At 38.0% G+C, this 20,063-nt stretch overlaps 1 protein-coding gene across 1 annotated transcript in view; it reads left to right on the forward strand.

Annotated features, from left to right (window-relative positions):
- Positions 1–20,063, forward strand: part of CFTR (CF transmembrane conductance regulator) — an 89,674-nt gene that overhangs the window by 25,615 nt on the left and 43,996 nt on the right. Inside the window, exons 8-12 of the mRNA XM_061988710.1 lie at positions 1,404–1,650; positions 3,934–4,026; positions 4,214–4,396; positions 7,085–7,276; positions 18,793–18,887. Of these exons, the coding sequence (XP_061844694.1) occupies positions 1,404–1,650; positions 3,934–4,026; positions 4,214–4,396; positions 7,085–7,276; positions 18,793–18,887 (810 nt within the window). The remainder of the gene's footprint in view (positions 1–1,403; positions 1,651–3,933; positions 4,027–4,213; positions 4,397–7,084; positions 7,277–18,792; positions 18,888–20,063) is intronic.

Genomic DNA, 20,063 nt, shown 5'->3' on the forward strand with positions numbered 1-20,063 from the left:
TTTTCTCCAGACCCTTCAACAGCTTCTTTGCCCACCTCTGGACACACTCAGCACCTCAGTGCCCTTGTAGTGAAGGGCATGCACTGGTCTATGCTCTGTACATGCACAAGGCTCACAGCGTCCCTGACATCTCTCTCTAAATGCCCATATTGCATCAGCAAGACCTGTCACAAATAAATTCTTAATTTACAGAGCTCTCAAGCCTGTATCACAGACAGAGCAACCTCTGGAAAACTTTTGCTTGTGTTTGAGTCAGCTTGTGTCTGGGAGCATATTGAAAAGAGTTGGTGCTTTGATCCTCCCTCTTTATAGTAGTGTCTGTGTGCTTCAGCACTGGGATGGTGGGAGTTAGTAGCTTCTACCTAGGCATTTGTATGACAGTGGCCAAGCACCAAGCCCAAAAATCTTTGTTATCCCTATTCACTGCTGCCACCCACAGTCTCATATGAACTCTGGAGGGACTTACAAGGCCCTTTCCCCAGGCCAGTGGCTTCTATTGTGGTGATGACCTGCATACCTGACTACTTTCTTCAGGCCTCTCTCGTGAAATACAGACTTAAAAAGTGCTAGGCACCCTGCTCCAAAGTTGTCTGAGCTCAGATTTTCTGTCAGAGACTTTTAAGAACACTTTGGCTGACAAAAATTGGTAAGATGCTGGATGCACGTGGAAGTCTAATGCAGGCATAGCGTGGAGCTGAAAGGGTGTTCCACAGTGCTCCAAAATCCTGAATGTACTTTGCACTGCACAGCAGTCAGTAAGCTTCTCTGTAGACTGAGCTTGTAAGGAGAAATGAAGGTGGAGAGAAGACTCCCTGTCTTCCTTCTCTTCAGCTGAATTTCAACGATGCCTCACTTCATGGATTTAGCTGTTAGTAGGGTTCTCTGGAAAAAGAGGTGACACTATAATCAGATTGTAGATTGTTCTCAGGTTTTTTATGGTCACGTAAAGCAAATCTGGCATTTCTAACTACCTTATTTCAGGGGAGTTATGTATCTAGGTGATACATATGAGTATGCATCACTATACACATATGAGTATGTATCACCCTATAGAGATCTATACACGTGAGTATGGGGTGTTGCTTCTGGGAGTTTATCATATACCGCAGCATTATCTGCTTAAGGATGATCGTACAAGGAATTGTAGAGGCTTGTGGTTTATAAGGCATATAAATAATGACATAGATCATTGGGATTTTTTTCCTGACATTTCTGAACATTGGTGTGAAACTTTGGCTCCAGTTATTTTTTAGGTCCCAAAATGCTTTTGAATCTTGCTTTTTAACTGCAATGCTAGAAAATAAGAAGGATAAATGAACCTCTGAGTTGTTCCATCCAAAATATTTGTAAGATATAAACTGTGGAGTCTTATACTAATTATTTGCATTTGTTTTTTTTAACAGAACTGAACTGAAGTTTACGCGAAAAGCTGCTTACATGAGATATTTCAACAGCTCAGCCTTCTTCTTTTCAGGCTTTTTTGTTGTGTTTTTAGCTGTTCTTCCATATGCTCTAACAAAAGGAATTATTCTCCGAAAAATATTCACCACCATTTCCTTCTGCATTGTTCTCCGAATGGCAGTGACCAGGCAGTTTCCTGGGTCTGTACAGACCTGGTATGACTCTATTGGAGCGATAAACAAAATACAGGTAGGGTACATACACTGGGTCCTCCCCAAGTACGTAAGCTAGTTCTTTATAGCATGTTATCTTGTCATTTGATCAACAAAAGCACACAGCATTCATGAGGACTTTCCGAATATACTATATGTTGCTTTGACTACACACCATGAAATGTCATTATAAATCCTGGTCTTGTTGTATAGTTCTCCAGGCAGCATAACCACAGGACTCTTATGCTACCCACACACTGCTTTTTTTGAAAGAGTGGCATTTAGGGTTTTTTTACTTATTGCAGAATGAGGAACTTGATAAAAATGTATCATGAGCTGTGGTGCTTAAAAGCTGTATTTCCTTCAGAAAAGGAAGCACAAAATTAGTACATCTTTTATATAGCACAGCTTCCAGTAGTTGCAGCCACAGTTTGTCTGTTTTTCTAGCTGCTAGTGGCAAGAACGGCAGGAGATTGTGTATCTTATGCAAATATGCATCTCATTCATTATGAGTAGTAAGAATAATTAAGGTATGGATCAAATAATTATTCCCCACCATACCTACTGAGATGAATTACTCATATACCAGCATGAGAGGCTTATTTGAGAGTCAAATCAGGGTGGATTCTCATTAACTCTATGTGGTTTATCTGCTGTTTGAAATCACTTCTCTGGAAAAGAATTCTTGTTCTATTTTGGGATGAAATCTTAGGCTTTTTAAAACATTTTTTTTTGTAAAACAGTTTTTATTATTTCTGATGAGATAAAAATATCTAATATGAAACTTAAAGATCTTAATCAGAAATCTGAACTTTGATATAGAATAAGAAGCAGGTGTTGGATTTTGGCGATTTTTAACTGGGCAGAAAATGTGAGAAATCTAGTAATAAACTATGTTTAGATGTTCAGAAGGCTGCCTTGTTGGGTCCTAATTTAGGCAATCTTTGTGCTCTGAGTTTTCCTAGGTGTTAGTGTCTCTCCTGCTTCCTGGAAATGTCTCCAGTGCCCTGTCATATAACTGGCAAGCCCAGTTGTACCATTGCCCTCACTTTGACAAACACTTGTCTTTGGGACTGTTAGCTCTGTGTGTCCTCTGAAATCCATAAATAACCATCTCTTTGTGGCAGGTTCAGTATAGACTCCATAGACAGGCTGCACAGAATCCCAGGACACTGATGCCCTTCACTTGTCACAAGGCAAATAAACAAAAATAATAAACTGCTCATACCTTCATCTGATTTCATTTCCTCATCACTTTGTAGACTTCACTGGGCCAGATATGTCACCTGGGTTATTGTATTTTACCTGTAGCTAGCTCCATGTTTTCTAGACCATGAAATGTTTAAGAATCAGTGTTCTTTCTCTGACTATCACTGCTCCAGCAACTCCATTGGATGACCCCACCACCTTTGTTTTTTATAAAAGCCTAGCTATCATTTCCCTCTTTTTGCATAAACTGTGCATGTTGTGCCTTCCAATTTTTGGATTCCTGTCCTTTCAATCATTTGCTTTTCCCTTGTGATTGTTCCACTTGGGAAATCTGCAAGGTTACTGTAGAGAACTGATTTTCCTCATATGTGCTTAGTTTGTGCCGATCTCTTGCCTGTGTAGACCTACTTGGTTCCACATAATGTGAAAAAAATAATTTAGAGGAAGCTGATACCTACAGACTGCATATCTTTAACAAAATAATGAAATAGAGAAGTTATCTTCCCTGCATTAGTGTAGGCATTCTCTTTTTTTTGTAATACCCCAGAAGGTAACACAAATGTTGGGCTGTTGACTTGTGTCATTTGAAATGATTCTACTTCTGTGCTGTAGTGGCCTGGATCATTATCTGCCTTTTTTTGTTGTTGTTGTTATTGGTAGAGACATATTCTAACTCTTTAAAATTCTTGCAGCTTTGGAATAGAGAAACAAAAGCACATAGCTGCCTTGTTTCACTGTTTACCAGAGTGCAACCTTCCACATCCTACTCCAAAACCAATGCTTTATTTGATAAGGATTAAGGTTGGAGGAGTGATGCTGCCTCATACAAGTCCTGAAAGCAAAAGAAATTCCAAGTTTTGATACTATTTCTAAACCAGAACCAAATACATTTAAGGTTATGTTTCCCTAGCAATGTAAGACTTAGTACTTTCAAACCCATTTCCTTCTGTGTCTAAAAGACATCGTACACAATGACCTATGTTTATGCCTCTCTCTGTAAGACACTACAACGCAATAGCACCATCAGAAGTAGTAGTGCTCACTGTTGGCAAGTATTTACTGCCTTGCGTCCCTTACCATTTCCTCTCTTCTGCTTTCATGGTGTTTCTAGGATTTCTTGCTGAAAAAAGAATATAAAGCCCTGGAGTATAATCTAATGACCACTGGGGTTGAGTTGGACAAAGTAACAGCTTTCTGGGATGAGGTTAGTACTTTTATTCAAACTGAATTAAAACCCGGAGTGTATTTTTACATTTATAGATAGGAAAAGTAACATCAGAAAATTAAGTTTATATGTTTTACTAAGTCCACAGTATGAGATACATGTCTGTATATGCATATTTTATTTATTTTTTTATGTACATACAAATACACATCTCTGTGTGTTGCAGGGAATTGGAGAACTGTTTGTAAAAGCGAACCAGGAAAACAACAATAGCAAAGTTCCTAGCACTGAAAACAATCTCTTCTTCAGTAATTTTCCCCTTCACGGCTCTCCTGTTCTTCAGGATATCAATTTCAAGATTGAGAAGGGACAGTTACTAGCTGTTTCTGGATCTACTGGAGCAGGCAAGGTATTTATATTTCTGTTGTTTCAAGAAAAATTGTAATAATTTTATGGAATAATATTGTAGTTATTTTAAGGAGTAATAAATACCTGGGTTGTTACCTGTATTGTTACTGTATTCTTGCTATCCTGTTCTTGCTGTAGGGAAAAAAAAGAGAATAAACTGTTTTTTAAGGAATGGGCAATAGTTAACTAATTAATGATTACTTAATGTTTAATTTAGTGAATTTACACTTATGTATTTAATTAATATGGCCAATATGAGAAAAAATTCAATGGATATTTTTTGTTCATACAAGGATACAGACTTAATAAGTAAATGACAAAATTATTTTCCATAGGAAGTAAAAGGAGATTTTGAAGGATTAATGCAGGCTGAAACCTAAAGCTAATGCTCCCTGCCTTTAAAACAATAAACTGGAGAACACAGCATAGAGATCCAAATGACTCAGTGTACTAGAAAGCAGACCTTTTTTTTTCCTGTCTTGCTAACATTTTAAAGAAAAATTTGAATACAAGATGGTCAGTAACCTGACAACCCTGACTTGGATTAGTCAGGTAACCAAGGTGCATGCTCTGGACATGTGGCATACCTGGTCACTTGTGCTCCAGCTCCAAAGTGCCTCATTCGGGCGGGCTCCCTGAGTCCCTTGTGATGAAAGCATTGAGAGGTGCTGCTGAAACTGGTGGTTTTCTGATAAAAGTTGTGATTTAGGTTAATCATTGTTTTAGAACCCTGAAATCATATCTAAATACATTTTTTCTAGTCAGAAGATAACACATCCAGTTAACTTCATTAATATAAAATGAGCTGAACCGTGATACTCTTATTAACTTTGAACAGCAAATTGAGTCATATTTACTGACTTTTTTGAAGAGATGAGAAAGTCAAAACAAACATTCATTATGAATTTAGCAACTTTTCTTTTCCTGTTTAGCATTAATTTAAACAAATTATTGGTGTACACATTCTTTTACTTGCATTGGATAAAATCTTTGGTTTGTCAGAGTCAATGGCAAAGGCCCGTCAATTTCAGTATGATAATGACTTCTGTGTTATTTTTCACTAATGAAACCAACAGGAAAGGTCAAGTGACTCAGGACATGAGGTTGTCCTCAAGCTGATACACTGAGGTGCATTTTACTGTGATACATCTATTAACAGAATAGTTTTTCTATTTCTGAAGGTCTCAGGTGGCTAAGACTTGTACTTTTAATACAGAAATGTCAACTAGAAATTGCTGATGAACGTATGTATATCTCCTTTATTCAGCTACTTATGAAATTGAGAAAAGCTCAGATTACACTGAGTATGTGAATATATACATATAACAAATTTGCACTTTCCAAGGCAGTAAAAGGCTTAAAATATTATAATCTGAAAGATTAAAAAACATAAAATTTACACACTCCCCACCAAAAAAAGTTTTTTAAAAAAAGAATTTCTACTTCCCTTACACCCTCTTAATTTAAGATTTCCTTCATGTTGTTTGAGGCTGTTACTGTATATTCCAGGACCTGTCAGGCATGTGTTGTCAGTGTGTTTCACAGAAACATAACGCACACTTATCTATAACAAGCGTGAAGCCCAACCTCAAGCCTTTAATACTGCTTCAGTATTAGATTGGATTAGGTTTGTGGGGCTTTTTTCCCCCGTTTGTGTTATATGATACAAGGTACAGTAGTTTAACGCCCAGCGTGCAAATCATACTAAGCGTCTGTTCTTGGCAAGATCATAAACTTCTTAGTCAGCATTTTGGAAAGGTCAGATTCTGGTATAATGGAAAGAAGCTCAAGAAACTGCCCCTGCTTATTGTAAAACTTGTCAGAGGATCTCTAGGTTTGACAGCATGAAACTGTGACTTAGATTTTTTAGATCTTTGGCTGCTATGTCCCAGCCTTGTTGACTGCTTATTAGGGATAAGAACACCACTGGAATGGCACTGTAACATATTTTTCCTTGTATTTCTCAATTCTATTCTTTGATCTAGTAGCCAGTGATGTGTGACAAGGTTACTACAAGCTACTGATTAACTTTGAAATTATAACATGTCAGTACTGAAATTGCAATCAATTCTTTTATGAAGGGAAATAGTAAATATACTTAGGTCATGTATTCACGTAAATGAGTTAACAGTTACAGAGGAAAATTCATATCACACTGAGCAGTTTGTGAGTAATTGTATACACACACAGACAAAGAAACTGAATTTTTCAAGGCAATGCAGATAAAAGGCTTATGAAAACTAGCAAAACTGTAAACATCAATTGTAGCATACAAAGAACAAACAAAATAGTCACTGGTAATGTTAAAAATCAAATAACATTCTCCATAAATACTAATAGCTTATGTCTGTATGTGTCTCACCGATACTCACATTTTTACCTTGGAAATTGCTGGAAGTTTAACTACAATACATACTTTTGCAGCAGCGTGCCATTTTAACAAGATATCTTACACAATTTTTATTGTTCATCTAATGAAGTTTCTCTCATTTCAGAGGCCTTTCAGAACCATACATACAATGAAAATCTCCACTAATTTCAGCTCGCTGTAGATAAGTACTTATAGGGACACTCCTTCCAAGACAAATGTGCCACTTCAGTGACTTAGCAGAGTGACTCTCACTTTCTTAACATTTCTTCTGTTTGTACAGATCTCTTATATTTTAACCAAGTGTTAATGATTTTTCAGACTTCTCTTCTGATGTTGATAATGGGAGAACTGGAGCCTTCACAGGGTAAAATTAAACACAGTGGAAGAATATCCTTTTCACCTCAAGTTTCCTGGATCATGCCTGGAACAATAAAAGAAAATATAATTTTTGGTGTATCCTACGATGAATACCGATACAAGAGTGTCATCAAAGCCTGCCAATTAGAAGAGGTCAGTCATCTAGGACTCTTTAAGATCTGTGACGCAACCTAATTGAAAAAACCCCAATGAAAAAGTCAAGGGGTGGAGTTTCAAGTGAGGCATTTCTGAGATTTAAAGAACTCAGCTTGGCATACCAATTTTGTGGAATTTTAAGTCAGCCTGTTGCCAGCTCCTTGGGAGATACACTGACTGTGCCAGTTCTGATAGTTTACACAGCAGGAGCTAAATAAGCTGTCTCAGGTGTTATAAAGTGTCTGTCTTCTCAGTCTTCCTTCCTAATTAAAAACCTAGGTAAGCATAGTAATTTTAAAGAAATGATGTAAAAAGTATTGTTTCTACAATGGTTTTTTTTCACGTTCCCTCTCCATAAAGAAGCTTTTCCTTATAGTCTTAGAAATTAACCTGTTTTCCGCCTTTGTTTTACACTTCAAAAATTACTCCAGGGATAATTAGAACTCTGTTCCAGAAACCTGAATTATTTAGAGGAAAATCTTGCCTGGTGTTGGGCTTCTCTGTGTGCACAGTGAAAATTCTCATACTGGAGATTATTGCAGGATCGATCTTTATGTGATGTGTAGCCCACAATTAGTACAATGACGTGGAAATGTCCTTGTGTGTGTTTGCTCTTTCCAAAGGGTAGTGCAGGAAAAGATATCTTTTCACACTGCAGGATACAAAAGGTGATAGCATTTTGGACTTTTCAACTCTTTCTCTGTGCCTTAAGATCAGGCATTTTGTCTGTAACATGTAGATGAAAACAATAAATATTTAACTGTGGTAAATAGTTTCTGTCTTTAGGCCACATAGGGAAACGTATTTTCCTTTAGCGCCAGTCAAGCAAGAAAACAATAGCTAGTCTGTTTAAAAATAAGATGAGGTTTCTGTGTTTTATCTCAGAGCAGGGTATATTTAAGCAATAAAGTAATCTTTCACAGAATCACAGAATGTTAAGGGCTGGAAGGGACCTCAAAAGATCATCTAGTCCAACACCCCTGCCAGAGCAGGACCTCCTAGCGTAGGTTGCAAAAGAACTCGTGCAGGCAGGTTTTGAATGTCTCCAGAGAAGGAGACTCCACAGCCCCTCTGGGCAGCCCGTTCCTGTGCTCTGTCATCCTTACAGTTCCCTTATATGTTTATGGCCATTTCAGCTTGTGTTTTGATTGTGGTTTGCTGGAAATCTTCTTTGAAAGCTTCTGAAGGCAGGAAAATTAACAACTTTTGTGTCAGGCTTTCTGAAGAGAGTAATCCTTAACTCTAGTCAAAAAAATTGTAGTTAATGCCAAAGCTTCAAGAAACGACCGACGTCAGTTCAAAACTGTTCTTGCCCAAGGAGGCTTCCCATCCCAGGCCCTTCCTAGAACAGAAGGTGGTTAATGATGGTTCAGTGTCCTGGAGTTGGTGGGAGAGCTTGGTGTCTTTATTTTTGGGATGGCCTACTGTCTTGGTGTTGGTGGAATGACATGGTGTCTCAGTAGGCAGCAGCTCCTTTGTCCTCCTCACAAGCTCAATCAAGCCAGCTTTGATCTCTGTTGGTGCAGCTCTGTGGTGGAATGATATGCTTCACTTCCTAGCAGGACTCATTACTTGAGATAAAGTTTGATACTTATAAGGGTATTTTCTTCTGGAGTGAAGCTGCATAAATTAGGCTAGCCTGAAGAGAGGGCAGAATGGTCTGGAAGGAAGACAAATGTACTACCTTATTGCTATTATTATACTTTCTAGTCTCATTAACTTTCACATCTTAGTTACCAAACAGGACTTAGTATGGCAGATTGAAGGATGGATTACAAATCTTAACTCCCTGTTTATTCCCCAGAGCGATCTTTTAGGGGTTTATTGCAATGAGGGTTAGTACTTTGTGGGATTGGGTTTGTGTGTGTACTTATTCTTCAGAAAGGAGAAGTATCAGAGGGCTTTTGCCTAAGGGAGTTCACTTTGCCCGCTTCTCTGCAACCATCCTAGGTAGCTACATAGTCAACCTGAATGCAGGCCTGTTGCTGAGTCTAGTTCTTATATGAGCTCTTCAAGGTGAACCAAAGATTGGTGATAAAAGAGAGTTTATTTCCTTATTGCACATATGCTGAAAGTCAGTTAACATACAGCTTTTAGCAGTGGCTAAATGACATTTATTTCCAAACCCCATGCTCACAAAAACATTTGTTGGAATACAAAGGCATCATCTTAGACCCAGTGGGCAAATAGGTGTATTGCTACTGCAAAAAGTAATGTCAGTGTGAAATATCCTCTTTGCTTTGCCATTTCCACTATCATCCTATAGAGGAAGCACACTGAGATGTTTTTTCCTTGTCTTCATTACTGCCAACAAAATACTACAGGTATCATGTCATAGCATCTGCACAGGTTTGGGGCTTCCTGACACACAGTGAATGGCTTTTTGTTGTCTGTCAATGGAACTATACACTGAGGCTGAGTGACTTCATACAAGGCGCTCTGCACATGGTGGAGATACACAAATGTGAGAGCAAGTGTAACTTAGATAATTTGGGGCATACGAGAATTCTCAGAAAAGTCAGCACTGCATTTTTCTGCCTGACTTTCTGGATTGGTACATAGCTGATTTGCTAAGGAGTTATCACTAACAGCCTCTTTAAAGTTGCTAAGTACTTGAGATAAATTTATCTCAAAGTAATTTTGAAAGATGGAAAGTGCAAGTAACTATTTCACAGAGCTTTCCATATTTTAAGGTGTCCAAGAATAAAAGTTTCACTGTATAGGAAAATAGATACTTATTTAGAAGTTAGAATATGTTCTGTGCTAGATTTTTATTGTCTTAAGGCCAGGAAATTGGCAAATCAGGTTATGTTTATCATTACCTAAAAAAATGTCTGGGCATTAGTAACATGTTCTTGGATGGAAGAAGGATTTCTACTAATTTTACTAAAAGATATTTTACTAAAAGATATTTTACTAAAAGATATTTTACTAAAGATATTCTTTCACCTTTATGTTTTATTCTATTTCTGTATGGAACCATCAAAATGAAGGTTAAAATATGGTTTCTTCTTTAATGACTTTTCAATATTCATAATTAATATTACTGGAAAGCAATGGAATTATGAGCAATCAATTCCTTGAGTTGTATACTCAGCTTAAGAGATCTCTTCCTTCAGCTTTGAATTCACATTGCCTTGCTGCAATTCACCTGCTCTCCAGATGTGCCAGTACTCCTGTTTGTGATGTTGTATTGTGAAACAGAAGATCAAGATTTAGAAGGAAATTATGATATATACTGCAGAACTGCATCCCTCATAAATGCTCTGCCAGTAGTGTGACAAAGTGTGTTTGTGTAGTTCACAGTGCATTAGGATCTCAGTCTGTACCTGAATCTGCAGGCTCAATTAGTGTGTACATCTCTCAAGTATCCTTTTTTTCTCATGCATAACATCTCTGTTGTCTCCCCCAATGGCCATCACATAGGTGAGTGAGTGACTGATGGTTAGATGCAGTGAATCACATCATACAGTAGATATTGTTTTGTGACTCTACATTTGGGAAGCATATGTTTTAACAGTGCTCCTTACAGTGTAGTCCCACTTGATGGCACATATGTGGCAGCAGTAGAGTGTCCTGGGTTTCATTCATGCTTTGTGGTCCTCACAGCTCTGCTCTGTAGCCTTTTCTGGCACATAGGGATACCAAGGCCAAGAGACACCACAGTGCAACCCTGTATGAGTATATGAGGTCTGAGGAAGGTTCCACAGTCAAAGACAGTTGTGCGTGGAAGGCTCAGTGAGGGAAGTTTGTCAGGTCTAGGTACCACTGCTTGTCATAATTTCAGGATGTCACTGTATAGATAGACAATATTGAATAAGCCTGAGAAGAGTTCTCAGTGTGTAAGTAGGACATCAGGGGAGGTAAAATCATCTTTTACAATGTCACTGTAATTACAGGAGTTTGGGAATAAGCAGAGGTTAAGAGAAGAGCCAGTGGAAGATAATAGAACAAAAGAAAGACTGCTTTGGAGCTGAGATAATGGGACTGCAATTAAGACCTACCTTGATATTCTATAGAAATAACCTTAATGCCACAAATCATTTCTGAAAGCCCAGCAAAAACTAAATGTGAATGCAGTGAGATATAAGTGATGCGCAGATGTTGTCCTTATGCTGGTATGATGCTGAACTCCAGGAAATGCCAATACACTTAAATGATATGATACATTCTGTGAAACATCACAGTAAAAAAAGGTTTTAAAAAAGACATAGAAGAAAGGGCTGTTTATTCCCTCTCCACTGCCTTTTCTTCTCTCTTTTTTCCTTTCCTTGAGAAATAGTGAATATTTTAGCAAGCAAACAGGGCAAATACCTTCATTTAACATGTCTTCTAAAATGGAAGTCCTAGTTTGCATAGGAGTGAAACATAGGAGTGAAAACTTTCCATTTCTAGATCAAACCATTCCAGCACAGTTCAGTAGTCCTTTCCATTTGTACTTTATTCAGAAGCTTTTTTGAAGGAAATTGTTTGAATGGGTTTAATTTTGAGTGTGCAGGTATTATCACAAATCTATTACCTTTAAAATCTTAGATTGGCATGCTATGATACAGAGAAGCCAAGATATGATTGCTACAGATTTCAAGCTTGTTTCCTAAAGACAGTCTCCATAGGCAAGGTTAAAAGTGCTCAAAAAGTAAGATACAATGAATTGATGATGCCTCAGCTTATGCTATCATTTTTTTTTAGACAAGATGTTCTACCTTTTTTATCAAGTACTTTTTGTCACATTCATGATAAAAAACAATTTGCAAGGGAAGGTGAACTTCTACCTAGCATTTTAATTTAAGGAACAAGTATGAACAAATTCAACCCTGAGAAAACATCTGCATAATTCATTGATTTTTATTCTCATTGCTCGATAGCAAAAGCCACTGAGGGACATGAACTGGAGGAGTTTACATGTCTATGGAAACTTGCTACTATGCTTGAAGTAATTCCACAAGTGTAACTTCCCCAGAGACTGAAGGGTTATATTCATGCAATGTCAGGGATAACATGACTGTAAATGGGAATTTGTAGGAGTAGCCAAATGAGTCTGCAAAGTCTTTATTATCATAGACTCATATATGGATGTAATGAAAAACAGAGAAGGAACGTGGGTTGATTTTCAAATTTTGAGATTGAAAAATCAGTATTAATGCCCTGCTACACATAGGGTGTGGGATTTTTGTTTGGTTTTAACACTAAGTTAAAAAGGTAAAACTTTTTGACAGTTGAAATAGGAATCTTCATGTCTGAATGCTGTTATCATTAAACAACATCATCCTAAGAGAATACATTCCTCCAGTCAAGACTGCAGAAGCAGACTTGTTATAGGTTATTCTTGTTAGAAAATGAATAAACAAGCATCATATCCCATTTGAAGGGGGGCAGTAATTCATTTGTTTTGCAACCATACTTCCATGACTTCTGTTTATACCTTTTTTCAATGGAAATAGATATTTTTTCCACCTAGTTAGTTCATTTGATCCTTCAATAGTTACCTAAGAGGCCATAAACACATAATGGCAAACTACCTTTAAGAGATTACTACTCTTAAAGTAAATACATGTTCTGATTTGACAGCCACCAGCTGCTCATGAATGTAATGTTTAACATGGCATGCAAACAGAGGAAGTGTTTTCATGCAAAATCAAATCATATAATAGTACTAAATAAATTTGTGTCCAGATTATGTGTTTTTTTGAACTGGTTTTACATGGAGTGCAGGAGATTCATTTTCATCTTAAGAACATAGATTATAAAGAGAATAACTAGAGAAGGAGAGTCAATATGCCATGCCCTCATTGTATTCCTGCATGTTTGAAGTCTCCTTGTAAAGGATGGCATCCATCCCTGAGTGATGAGTTCACACTGCAATGTCAAGGATGCCCTGAAGCAGAAACACATCCTTGCATCCCAATTTACTGCTGCAGCCCCTTTTATCTGTGCTGGTTTTGGTTTTATTAGGGTTTTGTTGTTTGTTTTGAGAGGTTTTTTTGTTAGATAACTAAATCGGTAGGAGTTGAGAGGTTATTATGTCAGTGAGTGAAAGACTTCATGTCCAGCTCTTGTGCCTGTTTTTCACAAGGAGTATTGGCAGATAACAAAGTGTGGATGAGAGGAACAATAAGGGTTCAAGTGTGGAACTGAGAGCTTTGTAAAGGGTAATTCTCTACAAGAGCATGTTAAGAGGTAGCTTGGTTACCTAATCAGGTGTATGTCTACAATGTAAACTACGTGAGAGCAAGTTACTTAGCCTGTCTTCATAGCTGGGGAGAGCAATCAATGGGCACGTCAAGGTGAAGTTCATAATGTAAACAGCTAAAATAGCATAAATAACTCTTTCAGGCTGGAAGTCCACATATGTTAAATCTCCCACTGTAATTATTGCACCTCAGATAAATGGGCCCAAAAGCTGGTGACCTGTATGCTTTTTCCACCTTGCACTGGTATGGTCCGCTGGCATCAGCAGACTCCTCTAATTGCAACTTTTGCCTGTGGCCCAAAATCATGGGTAGGTCAGCTGCAAAACTGTTGACACAGTGATTTCCCTGGGGGAACAGGAAGTACATAGACTACCACAGTGTCTTCATAGTGGGGGAGCATCTCAAATAGAGAAAGAAATAGACTCAAACTCCCAAATTCACCACCTTCAAGAAGCAATCAAGTAAATATGTTTAGCAGAGCCCCTCTGCAATGTTCTGTGTTGATATTGTTTAGTTAAAAACCTGTTTTAGTCAAGACAACTCTTCCCACCTCTTTCCCTATCTTAGGTACAAGGCTCTGGATTGATTATCTTGGATGTTATCCTATCTTCTGTGTCACTTCTGGAATCATATTTAATTCCCTTGCCCTGCATTCAACCCACCCACACACAGCATACCAACTACTTCATGCTTCAAAAATCTCTTCCACAGGAATGTTTCACCATAGAGAAAGCGAGTTTTGCCAGCATTTGTGTGAGTTTTGGGTGAGCCTGACACCTTGCTCAAGGTCTCAAACTCTTGCGAAAACAAAGCTTATGCTCTCAGATCATGAATTCTTTAGAAACAGTTCAGCTGAAATCTAACAAAAGCCTTGGCTTCAGGAATCATAGGCAGAGAGATGTTACCTGAATAAAACAAAAGTTTTAAAAGTAATTTCTGCTTTGAAATATTTCTAAGAGATCCATATTTCTGGCTTCTGGCCCAGGAAAATGAGGACCTGAGTACGTTCAATCTAGCTACCCAAAAGCTAAGATATAAAAAATCACTGAAAATTCATCAGCTTTTAAATAGTAACAGAAGTGTTCACTAATAGGTGTGAATCTGAAATACAAGACTTGTTTTCAGAACTTTAAAACTTCAAGTTTTGCGGCTTAATTCATAACTGTCTTACTTCCAAGATTTCTTTTATGAAAATCAGGACAATTTGAGAGTACAATATGCTTGCTGCAAAATAACATTTCAAATTCATTGTCTAAAGATCTTTGGTAATAACTGAATTCAAATCTGGAGGTTTGTTTCATTTCCATTTCTGTCTCAGTGGTATATAGTAATTTTTCAGATCCATTTCTGCCTCATTCATATATTAGGATTGACTGTGATTGCTTGGAAGTACAGAAATGATCATGTTAGTGAGAAAGTGGGCAACAGTAAATTTTCCTCTTATATTTGAAGAGTAAAAATGTCAAATAGGGTGGAACAGTTTGCATCTCCTGCTTGAAACCCTTGGTGCTGCTTCTGCGTAACTTGTATTCAGCTTCACTTTTATACAATAAGCACTTCAGTATTTTTTTTCAAATTAATTGCAAAGGGAATTGCAAAGAGAATTCAGAGGCAACTTCTCTAAAACGCAGAGAGAAAGGTGGCACCAAAGAACGGAGTGCTTTGGTGAGTGAGAAGGAAATAGCAAAGTAAATGGGGGGATTTTCTGGGAAATGTGAAAATAAACATGGGAAATGTTAATGGCAATGAAGAAAAGGAAAGGTATAGAGATGTTAAAGAAACTAGAACTGTATCAAAAACAGAGCCGAAATAGAGGAAAGATTTAGTGAAAGTCAAGAAAGTCAAGACTGCTGCTCTGTTCCCTCAATTTCATGACTGCTGTATTGTTTTGGGGGGAAGGCAGAAGAAGGAAGATTGAAAGCCACATGACTGAGGACCTATTTAAGGAAGAAAGAGGACTCCACGGGAAGAATATATATATTCTATCATTAGAACTGTTTGAGCAGTTTGAGTAGCTTTGGTACATAAAGCAACTCTTTGCAGAAAGGTGTGATTCTTAGAAACTATTTTCTGTCATGCTTTATTATCTTACTTGTTGCTAGTGATTTATCAAATGATTTTGATAACAATCAGTTTATACAGAAAAGACTTGAGGTGTGAAGTCCATTTTGAGGTTTCCTTTTTTTTTTTTTTTCATATTGAGACTATGTTTTCTATTTACCCTGAAAAGAGGTATTACCTATCTTGGTTCTGTTCTTCCATACCAAGCCTAAAGCCTATTATGAGGGTCATCCCTTTGCTGCTGAGGTAGATGAATATGACATTTACACTGTTAAAAATGCAAACAGATATTAAAAGGGGTGCCTTCTTCTTGGGTGTGCAACTTGAGATTTGTTAGCTCCTGGTATTAGAAGCAGCCACAAAAGTAATTAATGTCTGTGGAAACTGTGGAGAGTTTCTTCTCTGAATAGTTACCAATAGATTTCTTAGTTTAAGCATTTAGAAATAGATACGTTAAAGAAAATCCTGTGGCTACTTCATTAGTATGCTGGGTTTTGTGCTGTTCAGCATCATTGCATTAGGTTTGTCCCTGGCTTGATTTCACTTCCTGCATAAAATGACAGCAAGGATGTATTTGGACCAGCCCTATGTACTTTTTTACAATAGATAATGCATTTTCCAACAAATAGCATTGTGTGCCTATTGGACTTCATCACTCTGTTTGCACCTTTGAAAGAAATTACCAAACATTTTTTAATTATTAGAATTACAGCCTGAAAAGTTCTTTGTCTGTTCCATGCCACATATTATCCTGAGGTGAAGGGTAGAAGAGAGCAGAAGGGGAACTCATTAAAAGTCTGATTAAAATCCCATGTTGACACACCTACAAAGAAATATAACTGACAAAGTCCCAACACCATTTAAAACAATGGGAGCCTTGGAATTAATTTCAGTAGGGCTAGAATTTTACCCTGCTTTCATAAGAAGACGCACTGGTCCCAGTTCTTCATCTGAGCTTTTTATCTGAGCTTCTTTTTAAAAAAAGAAGTGGAATCAAAAGGCAGCAATAGCACCAGCACCATTACAAGCAACAATACTGGTAGAAATGGGAAAAAAATTGTAATGATCTTAGATATCTGGACACGTAACCACACAAATCCCATTGGTCAGGTGAAGATTTTGCGTAAATGTCAAAGTTACAAACAAGCAACATGACTCTCACATGCACAGTGAAACCACAAGTGGTCTGAGCAGCTCATCTCAAATAAATGCCAGGTTTTCGTGCCAGAATTTCACATGCTCTCTCTAAATACTTCATGACTTATAGGAAGGTGGTTTTGTCATGTTCAGAGAATATTCCTTTAAAAAAGTTGCTGCAAATGCTTGAGCTGCTATGTTAGCAGTTTGTTTTGCTTGTGTGGCTCTCCTTTTACAAGAGGGAAATAACTAGTTAACGTGAGAAGACTTTTAAAATCACCTGCAATAGATTTTCCATGCATAAGAGCATCTTGATTTTAGGGTCAGAATCCTCTAAGTCAGGAAGTAAGCGCTATTATCAAATTAAAGAGTTGGGAGAATCTCTCATTTACTGACTGACCAGGCAGTTGATTTCCAGTCCTTGAGTGACCAGACTGTTCATCTGTCACTGATCCAGGGCTCAACAGCATTGTTCACTCTGTTCCTGAGGTCAGGGCAATTTACAGGGAAGGAAGAAGGAAACATTTATTTGGAAGGACATTTATTTATTTATTTATTCAGCAAAACCTCAGAGGCTTGGAATGCTGAAAGACTGCCCAACAGAGAATGGTTACCTGTCAGTCACAGTAGGGGTGATCAAAATTGGATTATTGGATTATTGGACTTTATATGTAATGCAAATTTATAGAGAGCAGCTCAGTTTAGAATCCTAGGTTGTATCACCCTGGATGTGCATCACTTGTCTTCCAGTCTATTTCCCAGAAGCTCCAGGATATCTGTGGATGCTGCAGAAGGCATGCAGGCAGCTGAGACCCCATGTGCCCCTTAGCTGCCTGGGGGAAGAGAGGCCCCAAACCAGACTGTCTCTTCCAGGGCGCTGCCTAAAGCCTGCGCTCAGAACTTTACCTTCTGAGGGATTTTGCATGCCATTTCTTTTTCCCCTAGAAGTTGCACAAAAGGGAAGATGTTTGTAAGGCATGAAGACACCGGACTTGATTTTGTCTAGTATCAGATGCCTTGCTCAGTCAGTTTGCTTGGCTGGGGGATATCTTTGTGCTGCCAAGTGGGGAGTGCAGGTACTGCAAGCTTCTGGGGTAGGGGGCTTCTAGCTCCCTGCATGGCAAACTGCCCCAGAGCTGCATCCACTGGAAAGCCAGGCACTCTGGGGCACAGGCAGTTCATCCATCCCGTGTTCCTGGGAAAAGTCCTTAGAAACTACCACCACCACAGTAGTGTGGTGTATTGGTGACACAGTAATGTCACTTTATTGGCTTAAGGACACAGGCCGGGTAAGGCTTGAAGGCAGAATTGATATTTTTTGACAGAGTAACTGTAAAAGTAAAGAAAACTAGACAACCTTCAGCCACAGAAGCCATTCTACAGGTTTCGAGTTTGATGAATTATTGTGATTTGCATGGATCCTCAGTTTCAGTGCTAAATACTCTCAAGAAAATCTCTGGCCATCTCTGTCAGTGAGACACAAGAACTTGTTTTTCTCTGTCTCACATGAGAGTGAAATGGTATTTTCTGGTTATATCACTGGCTAAATATTCATTTTCAGCATAGTCATGAGTTGTAAGTAACTTACAGCCCATGCAGTGGAACTGGAAGGTTTGACTCCCAAACCATTTGCAAACCTTGAGCATTCCTGGCATTCCCAGCTAGGAATTTTGTGCAAGCCTTTTTTAATGAACCTGCCAAAGGTATACCTTTCTCTGGGTTTTGAAGAGCTCAAATCCAGAGTTTGTTTCTTGCTCTCCCTAACGGCAAGAGCATTTAGTATTGTTTGACAGAAAACATGATTGGTTAACATCTTGGATTGATACTGTATAAAGGTACTTTCCTTGCTTTTACGGAGGCCTATCAATTAGGACAAATATTTGTTCTTGAAATCTTGGAGCTTGTAATTGCTATCTGTACTAGAATGATATGTTTTATTTTATCACCATTTCTGACTATATAAACAAATGAAAACAAACCCCAACACTGTGAGATAATTTTCTTGGACAACTTTTGTCTAGCCTGTCTGTACACTGGTGTACACTATGCTTCCATTCAACCTGTAGCTTGAATTTCTTAGATATGGAAAATATATATCTGATTCTTTTAAAAAATTGTTCACAGGACATTTCCAAGTTCCCAGACAAAGATTATACAGTGCTGGGTGATGGTGGAATCATTCTGAGTGGAGGCCAGCGAGCACGAATCTCACTCGCAAGGTGAGTATGTTGCTCTCTAAGTAGTGTACTGTTTCATGCATAAGGAAAGCATTACGACTAAGCACTTAAATACAGGTGGAACAAGTCCTGCTAAATAGATATCCTCCAATATATCAGGAACTTCGTTTTAGTATCAGAAAGCTGTGTTTTGATATGCAGTTGTATTTGTGATGCACCTGCATATTTATTTATTGAATTTTAAAAGTTTAATGATAAGTGCATGCTGTGGCTTAACTGAAGATGCTTATTTCCATCCCTGATGGAAGATGCCAGTGGAGATTCACACCTTTAAGTGTAGCTTTCTAAATAGTGAAGAAAACCATAAAACATACAAATAACAAATATTCCAGGAACTTTCCCTGCTATGACACTTCTACGAAGCAGTTTATATATTGATTAATGACACACTCTGTGTCTGCAAGTAACAAAAATGAAAAAATGATAGCATGTTTCAAAAAGTGTTTCTAATAGTTTTGGTCTTTTTCTGTTGTAAAAGGTGGAAAACAGTGTCTAGTCAGTACCTATGAATAATGATCTGGCCTTGTCTGCTTAACCTGCCAGTGTTAGTATGTAATTTTGAAGATCCACAGAACAATAATATAAGTGTTTGCCTTATAAATTAACTATATCTTTGAGTGGGATCACTTAGCTATCATCAGAGATCCAGTAATGATAACCCTGATGCATAACCAGCCAAATTTATTTCTGTGCCAAGTGCAAATTGTACTGGTTCCCATGCTCAGAAGTGTTGAATTGTAGAATTAAAATCACATTTTGGTGATCCACACTGGTATCCCATGCATGTCTGTGTGAGACTAAAACATGGTTCATTAATCTAGAGAGGCTTTCAGTGCTCATCTTTCTAGCAGAAATATTAGAAGAAAAGAGGCGTATGGATGGTTCTGTTTAATGCAGCAAGATAAGAGAGGAGGAGCAGGTAAAGCTTTCAAACTAGAAAAAAACCCACCCAACCAACAAAACCCACTTAGATTTTCATTTAAAACTCAGCATTTATTTCTGCAAGGTGTGCAAGTATTAAGATGTGGGTTGCAGATGAAGCTCTGAGAAGGCTAGAGGAGAAAATTTAGGATTACAGCCCCATGAAGAGCCCCGTCTTCACTGGTGATAAGCTGGACATTATTTGCTTGAACTGGCTGCATATGTGTGTCTGGTGTA

This window comes from Colius striatus, chromosome 1, assembly GCF_028858725.1.
Source record: "Colius striatus isolate bColStr4 chromosome 1, bColStr4.1.hap1, whole genome shotgun sequence".
NCBI classification, from domain to species: domain Eukaryota; kingdom Metazoa; phylum Chordata; class Aves; order Coliiformes; family Coliidae; genus Colius; species Colius striatus.